The sequence below is a fragment of the Conger conger genome, chromosome 2, assembly GCF_963514075.1.
Source record: "Conger conger chromosome 2, fConCon1.1, whole genome shotgun sequence".
Classification (NCBI taxonomy): domain Eukaryota; kingdom Metazoa; phylum Chordata; class Actinopteri; order Anguilliformes; family Congridae; genus Conger; species Conger conger.
Window position 1 is genome coordinate 18,851,920 of NC_083761.1, and position 11,407 is coordinate 18,863,326.

At 39.8% G+C, this 11,407-nt stretch overlaps 1 protein-coding gene across 1 annotated transcript in view; it reads right to left on the reverse strand.

Annotated features, from left to right (window-relative positions):
* tcerg1l (transcription elongation regulator 1 like) overlaps positions 1-10,514 on the reverse strand; it is a 92,437-nt gene extending 81,923 nt beyond the window's left edge. Inside the window, exons 1-3 of the mRNA XM_061232461.1 lie at positions 10,242-10,514; positions 7,424-7,570; positions 6,979-7,159 (exon numbers count right to left, since the gene is read on the reverse strand). Of these exons, the coding sequence (XP_061088445.1) occupies positions 6,979-7,159; positions 7,424-7,570; positions 10,242-10,514 (601 nt within the window). The remainder of the gene's footprint in view (positions 1-6,978; positions 7,160-7,423; positions 7,571-10,241) is intronic.
* Positions 10,515-11,407: the final 893 nt, after the last annotated feature.

Genomic DNA, 11,407 nt, shown 5'->3' on the forward strand with positions numbered 1-11,407 from the left:
ACATTACATTATTGGCATTTGGCAGACGCTCTTATCCAGAGCGACATACAGTTCATTAGACTAAGCAGGAGACAATCATCCCCTGGAGCAATGCAGGGTTAAGGGCCTTGCTCAAGGGCCCAATGGCTGTTCGGATCTTATTGTGGCTACACCGGGGATCGAACCGGCGACCTTGCGGGTCCCAGTCATTTACCTTAACCACTACGCTACAGGCCACCTCACCTCAGCTTGCCTGAGTGACATCCAGAGCTGGATGGACAACCACCATCTAAAGCTCAACCCAGGTAAGCGGTTTGTTCATACATTTGCGTGTTGCGATATTACGATGAAAAAAAAAATTATAAGATGATCAGGCCCTGGTCCTTATCTTTGTTGTGCAGGTAGCAGTTGAAATTGTACTTCCCTCTAGGGTCTTTCAGCGCACTTATCCCTGGTTATGAGTATGCACTTTGCGCTTTGTTGTACGCCTCTCTGGATAAGAGTGTCTGCTAAATGCCATTAAAGTAATGAAATGTAATTAGACTTGTTTTGTGTTTTGGATTATTGTCTTGTTACATATGGCAATTTGGCTTCAGCTTCAGCTTCAGCCCATGGGCAGATGACCAGACATTCTCCTGAAGAATTTTCTGGTTCTGATCAGAATTCATGGTTCCTTCAATAATTTCAAGCGGTCCAGTCAGCAAAACATCCACACACCATCACACTAACATCACCATGTTTGCCTGTTAGCAAGATGTTCTTACTGTGAAATGTTGTATTTGATTCACAGCAGACATATTGGGACCCGTATCGTTGAAAAAGACATCCATAGAAGATTATCCCAAAAGGCTTGGGGATCATCCCGCTGCTTTTTTGCAATTGTGAGATCCATGTTTTTCTTGGTTAGCAGTGGTTTCGACCTTGCTACTCATCCCTTCTTTGCCCAGTCTGTTTCTATTGTAGAGTCATGAAAATTGATGTAGCTGAGGCTAGAGAAGCCTGCAGGTCTTTAGATGTTCTTCTGGGATCATGTGTGACTTCCTACATTAGCTGTCACAGCGCCCTTGGAGAAATTTTGGCAGGTCAGCCACTCGTAGGAATATCCAATTGTTCTTTATTTGGAGATAATGGTTCTCACTGTGGTTCAGTGGAGTCTCAGAGCCTTGTAACCCCTTCCAGACTGATATATTTCAATAACCTTTTCCCCCCTCATCTCTTTGAGAGTTCCCTTTAATCATGGCACGCCAAATCTATTAATTTATTTGAATGAAAGCAGGTCTGCAAAGAAAAGTGGGCTAAAATTTAAAAGCAATGTGAAAGAATAATTTTTTTTAAGATTAAGGGGGCAATTACTTTTTCACAGGGGCGGTTTGGTTGTGTATTTTTTTCATAAAATAAATAAAATTGCAATTGGTGTGTGTTATGTATTTTGTTAACTTGCAGTTAATACTTAAAGGTACAATAGGTAAAACATTATAAATCCCTTCCTTTCATTGAAAAAGGCTCACTGACATGTTGACTCACCCTCTGCCTGTGTTTATAGTCCTTAAATTTGGGTTTCAAAGTGGACATTTGTCGGGCCGTCAAATGTATCAAAACATTGTACAGCTGTACAGCAATTCAAGCTCATTGGTTGAAAAATGGTTTTAGTTACCACAGCCAATGGCGTGGGGCTTATTCTGACTGTCCAAATTGCACTCCAGACAAGCAATGACTGAAACTCTGTGTACTATTACTTATTATCCAAGCAAATACCAATTTGTTATCGGTAGCAACAAGCAAATTAGCTATAGTTAGCTTGAAGAATTTACAAATATCCATATCAATATCTTACCATAAAATATAGCCAATACAAACATAGTAGCGACGGCACAAGCATTGCGCTTCAGGTGGATATTTGTACATTCAGGAAGCTAACTTATAATCAATAATTTGCTTGTTATAGCGAATTGGTATTTTTTTCCAACTAGATAAGCAATAGCATACAGACTTTCAGTGATCGATTGTCTGGAGTGCAATTTGGGCAGCTACACGTCTCTTTACGTGACAAATCATCCGTAAAACCTTTATTTCCCTCAAACTATAAGTTGCATTTGCATTGTCTGTGGTAGACTATCATATCTTATTTATATAGCCAGCAAATTATGCAGCCAGAAAACTTGCTTGCTCACAATATCGTTGGTTAGCTAAAGTGAAAACTATAAATAGTGTTACCAAGTGTTAGTCAAGATCTCATGAAGTCACCTGTTCGGCGAACATTTTCTTACTAGAACACTACGAAAAGACAGCAGGCTCTGTTGCATTTGTCACTGACAGCTTTCCAAAACAGTGCACGAGAACACTGAACTCTATAATAATGAGTTATATTACATATTATATACATAGACTGTGGGAAGCATAAATAGTGTTTTGGTTTGAGGTTGTCTGTTGTCTGCAATTCCTCTCTTTACCCTTAGTCCGAAATTACCTATTGTACCTTTAACTGTTAATACTAATAATACTTCTGTGCAATATATATATATATATATATATATATATATATATATATATATAGTACTGTGCAAAAGTTTTAGGCAGGTGTGAAAAAATGCTGTAAAATAAGAATGCTTTCAAAAATTGTTATTTTACTATCATCACAGCACTAGCTAATTAAACATGCATTAAATCATAATTCTTCATTGACCTCTATGGCATTCCACTAGGCCTTAGTTAATAATGTAACACAATGCTGCTGTTTAAAAATGTATGCTTGCTGAAAACCACCACAGCTCAGCCATTAGACCACGCTTTGAGATGATTTGATTTAAACGTGAGACTGGTTTAAGTGGCATGTGTCTCCAGCTCTCCTACACTCATTCATTAATCAGCCAACCTAAAGTGAAAAGGAGATGGAATGTGGGAAAGCTCCTGGGTGAAATGGAGGAATAAGGTGGAATTAATGATGTACAGAGACCCCCTACCATTTCTTTGCTTTGATATCCGTTAAGAAGCCAATTGGTACTAAAGGGGTATTAAAAATGCAACAGCTATGGTTCCCGTTTTCTTCCTAAACAAGGCAAAATGACACATTGTTTTATTTCTTGAGCCGAAAATATTAAAATGAGTATACTTATGACATATTAATGTTTGAATCCAATGTTGGATCAAAGGATGAAAATACTACGGGGGTTCATTTCCCTGTATAAACAAGTTCTTATTTGTTCTACATCCTTTGTTTACTACCATCACTATCTGTTCATTTGACTTGAATTTGCTCAAATACAATGAGGTATCAATACAATGAGAACATGTTGTTATTTATCTCTGATAAATTATATTTGATTACATTTCTATGGCCAGTACAAATTACACAAAACTGTTATATTGTAGAATAGTTTATGTACTGTATCAGCATATTTAGAAAATTCCTTAAAATTATGAGACTACATTCGCAGCCTAAAAAGTATATGGGAGATTCTGTAGTAACGGGAACAATTGGGCATTTAAACTTTTTTTTTTTTAAGTCATGGAAGCACCAGTCTGTTGGTCTCATCCAAAAAATTTTTATCATCTTCAGACATGTGTCAAAGTAACTTTTAAATTGAAATGACTTACAAGCACTGTTGATGTTGTGATGGGCATGTAAGCTTTCTAATGATACCAAAGTTATCTCTCTACTCCAGATATCAAGGGAGTTGTGTCCTGTTTTATTTTGAGTGGCACCAAACCATGTTTTTGAGAAAAACGGTTTCAAAGATTTGTCGCGAGAATTACGTGAGGCTGGGAGATTACCAACACTGGGCTAACGAAACTCCGGGCTATAAATTGCTATCTTATGTATAAACCCAGTAACCCACTGAGACCCACCGGGCCACCAACCGGCAGTAATGCACTCCTAATACTCTCCTTACTAAAACCATAATTTCCTAACACATTTTCGATCTGCAAAATGCATTTAAAAGATAAGATTTGCAGAGCTGATGGTTACACTATTGCATTTGTTCAAGTAAAGTCAGTCCTATGTAAATGGGGGTGGGGTTGACCATAAATCTAGCAATACAAAGCTGCATCGATCTATAACTACAACGGATAACATCGAAGAGCCAATGGGGGGGTTCCATTGAATAATTAATCCTCGTAGCTTTCAGTAGACACTCTAAGCCAGAGGTGACCAACCCTGGTCCTGGAGAGCTACTGGGTCTGCTGGTTTTTGTTTTCACCTTAAAATCAGCACCCTGTTGAGACCCAGGTAACCAGGTGAAGTGAGTTAGCTGTGTAATCATCTGCTCTAATTGATTAATTACGTGCAGAGTAACAGTGAAAACCAGCAGACGCAGTAGCTCTCCAGGACCAGGGTTGGTGACCTCTGCTCTAAGCACTCTAAACCAATCAGAGCTGGAGATCAAGAATGTAGGCAGTCCAGCTGCAACGTCTCCCACTCTGCCTCTGTCAAGAACTTAATGGAGTGAGGGATGCTTTGGGAATATACACTCACCGAGTACTTTTTTAGACTTATTTTTCAGACTAAATGGTGTTCTGCTGCTGTAGCCTATCCACTTAGAGGTTTGACGCATTGTATGTTCAGAGATGCTCTTCTGCATACCACTGTTGTAATGTGAGGTTATTTGCGTTAATGACACCTTCCTGTCAGCTTCAACCAGTCTGCCCCTTCTCCTCTCACGTTTCCTTCTCTCAACGCCTTTCTGTCTGCAGAACTGCTGCCCACTGGATGTTTTTTTTTTTTTTCGCACCGTTATCTGCAACCCTAGAGACTGCTGTGCATGACAATCACAGGAGATCAGCAATTTCTGAGATACTGAAACCACCCTGTCTAGCACCAACAATCATTCCATGGTCAAAGTCACTTAGATCACATTTCTTCCCCATTCTGAAATTTGACATATGCTCTGAAAAACAGCTGAACCTCTTGCCCATGTCTGCATGCTTTTATGCATCCAGTTGTTCCCACATGATTGGCTGATTAAATATCAAAATATGCTTTGGTCTCTCTACAAACTATATTTTTAACATTTACTCTTGACACAAAGACATAAAGATAATGAAAGCTGGCTAGCCCTAAAACAATGCACAACTTGCGTTTAAAAGCTAACAAACTATTTTTTTACTGAGAATTTGGCATTAAAGCATGTAGATTATGAAAGGCAAGATATTCTTCGACAAAATGAAGATGAAAGCCTAAAGCAGCCAAAAAAGATTTTTTTTACATAAACATTGATTTATGATTCGTGCCGTTGAGACTTATGAATGATGATGATAGAACAGGTCACATATTATTTTTCTTTCCACAAAAAAGAGTGTTTCTCAACTCTGTTAAATCAGCTGTGTGTATGCGTGTGTGCCTACATGTACGCATAGGTATATGTGCTTGTGCTTTGAAGTAATATGTGTTTGGACTTCAGTCATGGTTCCCATGACATTTGCTCATTTAAACAGGCTTCCCTCAAAAACCTTTGAAATACAAATTATGATTATATCCTCTGACCAGCTTATCGTTTGACTAACATATATTACAGTACATCCATGCCACAGAGCATGGGGGACACATTACCTGAGGCAAAGAAACCAGCCTGTGGCGGACAAACCAATCAAGGCATGCTGGTTCTCCAGCGATCGATGGCTTTAACAACATCAGTACCGCAGCTAAATGCCAACAATAGCAGTCAGATAGGGGTGAGAGAGTCCAGCTGTTCAGCCCCGTGCATGAGCCACACGTGTTCATTGAGACACAAATCCACCCGCAGCCTTTAAACTGCATCACACAGCAAGCATGACCACAGACAAGCAATCAATCGCAAAGACAATAAATTGATTGCTTAATTACAGCGCAAGCTACGATACACGGCCATCATTCTCATTCGCAGTCAGACTTCCACGGCAACGCTTTTGAGTGAGACAAGGGTGGTCTCTCATTGAGAGACAGGTGCACTGTGAAAAACAACTTTCCCTCAAAAGTCATGATTTAATGATGAGAACTACTGATGGGCGGCACGCTGGTAATAAAATGTTAACAGAAAGTTCCAGAAAGTGCCTGCACCTTCCCTGTGGTCACAGTCACCACACATTCTTAAAATGTAGCAGGGCTTTAAAACACACAATGCTCTGACTATTTGGTTTCACAAAAGACTCGTAAATTGAACTGAGGTGGCTTTACGCTTCATTTAATCTGCGGCCAATTTCAAAATGAACCGCTTTAATCTTTGCTCATTTCATTTTTCCAGTCTTTTTACAAATTACCATTCCTATTATGATGATTGATTTTCTTTCTTGCTATTTGCTCTCTAACGACTGGCCAGTTCCATGCTAGGGACTGGGATATGTTATCTCATGTGGTCGATTACATGGCTGAGATGATAAAATCTATGCTTCATACTTTTTCTTCAGGCGGGAACACACAGAATATTGGCTTGTTTTAGATTTGGCAAGTTGGAGACAGACAGGACACCCTTGGCATGCACATGCATGCGACACAATAGAACACAGGCAGAACTGTCGATAGCCTCACTAAGCCTCTCAACATCACTTTATATAACCCTCAATCCCCAATTAATTTGCCATGAGAGTCAGCAATATTCCTGTGGTATTCTTCTGTTAGAGTGGACATATGCGCACATCTGAATCTACAGGGACCAGGGCTGACAAAATATTCCTTTTCACACACGGTTTTTCTAGTCTCAGTCTAATAGCCTCTCAGCAGATTCATAATAAATCAGGTAATGTCCTACCTCCCACACATAGTAAAAGAGAGGGGGGGCAGGGAGAGAGCGAGAGTATAGCAACCGTTATGGCTTTTTACGAGAGCTATAAAATACAAACTGACATTCTCCGTTCTCTTTTAATCCGGTTAACGGCGAGGATTAAACTTTGAGAACAGGCACCTATTAAATGGAGAGAAGGAGGGGAAACTGATGGAAAGAAAAAGAAGAAAAGCCCTTGATAAATTGAGACTCTGCAATGGCCAAGCTTGTAAAGCCGGTACAGGTAATAAATTCCAGCACTAACCTGATATACGCTGAGGTGACACAAACAGAGTGCGAAAATTCCTGGAGGCAGTGGTTGGCCTAGATATGCTCATTGCCATTTGATTTGTCATCAGCAGAGGTTTCTCGTGCCTCTGGAAAATTCCTATATCCTCCGGACCCGGCCAGGTGGTGTCCAAGGTTAGTGCATTGTTTACATAAACCTGGAATCAGTGAAAACACCGTCTTTAGTACCTGGAAAGCACAAACTCATGCTCATGTTCAGGTTACCTCTTGAGATTCATCTTCACACACCTATACTAGAGGCCATGTAGCACATGGGCCCAAGCTGGCCTGCAAACACATGGTCTGTAAACCAAATGGCTAATGCTAGCAGTTGAAATATAAAGAATGTCAATTCAAACAGACATCGCCCCATCCCACTTTTGCTTCTTTAGGAGTTCATTTGTTGATGTAGTCGTTCTCACCTTGTATTCTGGAAGCCTCTTTTCAACCCATCCCTTGCCAAAAGGAGGGGGTAGGACCGAGTGGTAAATATGGGGGAATACCGGGACCAAATCCACGGTCGTGGAAGGCTGAAAGCCCAAGACCGGGCGTTGCGATGGCAGCTCCCACTGGAAAGCAAGGGGAATGAGAACATTAGGAATTCACAGACACTAGGAAGGGACATAAAAGGCCTTAGTGCTCCAGTTCACCACATGAAAAACAGACTGACAGGTTCAGAGTAGTATCACGTTACAGTGAAGTGCGATGGAAACCTGATAGAAAACGTTAAGTGATGAAGGCAACTGCCTGTGGATGAAGATGCATGTCTTTCCGAGGTAACGTCACCTGGGGAAAGAGCCCTTTTAACAGTCGCAAGCTGCTATGAAGCAAAACTCCTATATAACATGTCAGGACTCCTGCCTTCGCATATGTAACTTAGTTATAGTCACAAATCCATTTATAGTCTCATTGAGCCATCTGGGAACATACCTGAAAATGCTGTGCACAGAGAGAGATACTGTACTGAGAGCAGGTCTGCTCAAGGAGGCACACTAGGCCCATATCAATTACAGCTCAGAATGAAATTCATTAAGGAGTTATGTTGTTTTTAATGATGTAACAAGAGCTCTAGATACATTAAATTATATTTCCTCCATCAAGTATGAACTTTTTACACAATAACGTGTGAACTTTATCGTGTGAAATTGATTGGTGTAAACATGTATGATGATGTTTTGTTTGCCGCATATTCACACAATTTGTTAAGTTTGTTTGTTATAATGTCCGACCAAAAAAAAAAATTTAATTCATTAATTCATTCACTCAAGTATATAGTTGGGAGAAATATAAATGTTAATATGCATGTATTGTGAACATTTCCATACACTAATGTGAACAAATAAATTACCTTCAGCATATGTGGAAAATGTAATACAATTAAGATAATGCCATTTCTGCATCATGAATCATCCCATTCAGCCCCCCAATTATAAGCACAAAGTAATTAACATTTTATCCTGTGTGGCTTAACATGTGGAAATGACATGCCTTTCAGTTAGTCTGTGTGAAACACACTATAGAAACCTGACTGAAGTAAACAAATGATATTGTTAAGTAGAACAAATTACAAATTTACTAGCATGAATTTTGCCTATTTCTTATGGTTCTCATTTACCATTTAAATTATTAATAGTGCATTAAGGGCAAATTTCTTTCCAGAACCTTCTAAATACGTTTCTAAAAATCAAAACAGACACTATGTCTCACAGTTTACTTATTTGTCCGTCTGTCTGCTTAGTTTTGTAATATGCAAAGTATCAATCAATAACGAAGTAACACATTTGTATAATAAGAAAGCCAAACAATTTTTTTGACAGACGGTTGTGTGAGCACAAAATAAGCATGCAACAGACACATGCAACAGTGGTGAAATTCCTCTGGAGAAAACACATAACAATGCAGTCCTTTGAGCCTTTGCCTATAGGCAGTATCTCTGTGCTTTTCAATTACAATCCCTGGGTGCTATTGTGAAAGTGCGCTATACGAGAGTGTAAGCCTCCTTTTTTTTTTTTTAAAGCACCATTACCATGTACAAATACATTGCTGAGTCATCCCATGTTAGATTAAAAATCAATACAAGTATTGAAAAAGCACTGGCAAAATTATTCTTCAAACTATCTGTTGCACACTCTCCACAACCTCCCTTAACACGCAAACACACACCCCCACCACCACCCCCCCACCCCATCCCCCCAAGATCTGAATAGTCACGTTGAACATAATCACATTGCATTTGCTACTGTAATGAAGCCTTCTCTTCACTCTGATCGCAGATGAAATGTCACGCTGGGTTTTGGGTGCATGATAAGGATTTCTGGAGGAAATAGACTCTGAGCTTCTGTGCACACAGCACCTCTAGTGGTGCCGGGAACTGCTGCAGGCCACATGTAGTTGTTACTCTGTCAACTGTCTTATCAGAAATACATACAGAAATAAGTCCAATAAAATAATACTACAGCCTATAGGTTGGATGTAGCTAACGTGTATAGCTTTAATGCTTTTCATATCGTAGTCATACTACAAAATATATCTTACCATTAGCATGAAATACTGGGAGCTGATCTTGTTGTTTTTGTTTCTGTGGTTAACAGTATACTTGATATAATTATTGTGTTGTTTTTTTTGTGACAGTTTTTGATTCTCTAGGTTGTCTCGATAGTTTTTTTTGTTTGTTTAGTTAAAGTACACAGTATCTAATTTGTACTTGTATTGCATAAGTGACCGCTCTGACATTATAATTCTTCCCAAGACAGCTGATAGTACAAGTATGAAACTACACAAATGTGTACAGAGAAGATAACAGAAATTGTTCACTGTTATTCTTGAAGTTGAAATGTCTACTACCTATGGCTGCATGTGTGTGTGTGTGTGTGTGTGTGTGTGTGTGTGTGTGTGTGAGAGAGAGAGAGAGAGAGAGAGAGAGAGAGAGAGAGAGAGAGCATGCAAAAGAGAGCATGTGTGCATGTTTGTGCATGAGAGAGAGAGAAAGAGAGAGAGAATAGGGGATTGTGTTGTACCATATGTGCATGCATGCATAGACATGCATCTTTAGCTTTGTGTGCATGTGTGTGTGTGTGTGTGTGTGTGTGTACCTGTGCTTGTTTGTGTTTGTGTGGGTGTGGGTGTGGGCCAGCATGCATGTGTGTGTTTGCCTTACATGCACATGAAATAGTAATGTGCAAGAATACCCCATTGTGCATTCATAAAATCAACATTGTGAAACCAATAAGACAACGATACCTGAACACTCGGCAGGGGAAACTGATGGAGAGTTGGTTCTGGTGCTGACGGTATTCGCATCAAAGGCAGAAAAGGATCACAGGACAGCTGCCAGCTCGTGGAAACCGCTTGCAGCAGCGGAGGTGGGTGAGAGGAGATTAGGAACGGAGGGGGTGCCGATGCGCCCATCCTGCAGAGCCCGGAGGTGGCCGGGAGGACCCAGACCCAAGGAGGAGGCTCTGCACTCATCGGCCACAGCTGCGGCTGACCCTTTAATCTCCGAATGGGGAGCATTCTACATCCTACACCCAACAGACTCGGCTGGTATCCTTAAGGGGACATTACCAAATAAGATGTAAAAACATGGAGATATGCTTTCGCAAACAATGCAATTTGGAACACCGTGCGCTCCGGTTGACCAAAAACGCAAGTAATCACAATGTGAGCGGTGTTCCACGGAAGGAACAGTGCTTATCTGACAATATGTGTCACCACATGCTGAAGTGCGAAAATAAATACGAAGACTGGCAACAGATTAAGAGCGATGGAACTTGTTATTTGAAATCAATGACACATGCGATGTTATCTATACTGTTAAAATATTAATTACTTTCCTCAAGGCATACCGCATCTCTCCGTGCGCATGTAACCTACTGCGTGTGATACCAAGACAAAATAGAAAATAGTCATCGGGAATATGTGATGGAGGTTAATCAGGCGCTTGCAATGACAAATTCACACATTTTGATTGCATTGTGTTAAAATCCAAGAATAATTATTCTGTAGGCGAGAAGAAATATATGATGAACCGTATCTCAACCTATCGTATGTTACTTTATTCCATTTTATGTCACCAACTTCCAATCCGAATGTCGGAAATGAAGTATCTATTCAATATAAATAATTTGATAAATGTTGTCAAAACATAAACATAATTGTTCATCGCTGTAACGTCTTTGTTCCATTTAAATATTAATAAATAAATACGGTTCGGTTCTCCCTCCCTACATTCTGCAGTAGACACCCGTTGTCAGAGACCAGAAGCGCTTAAATTTAACAAGAACAATTGTTTTAAAATTGAACACATTGCATAAAGATGGTGAAAAAAAGGCTAACTGATATGCCTTCGGTGATGTAGCCTACGTGTAAAACTTCGCAAAAAGTTATTGGTGAACATTGCATGTAGC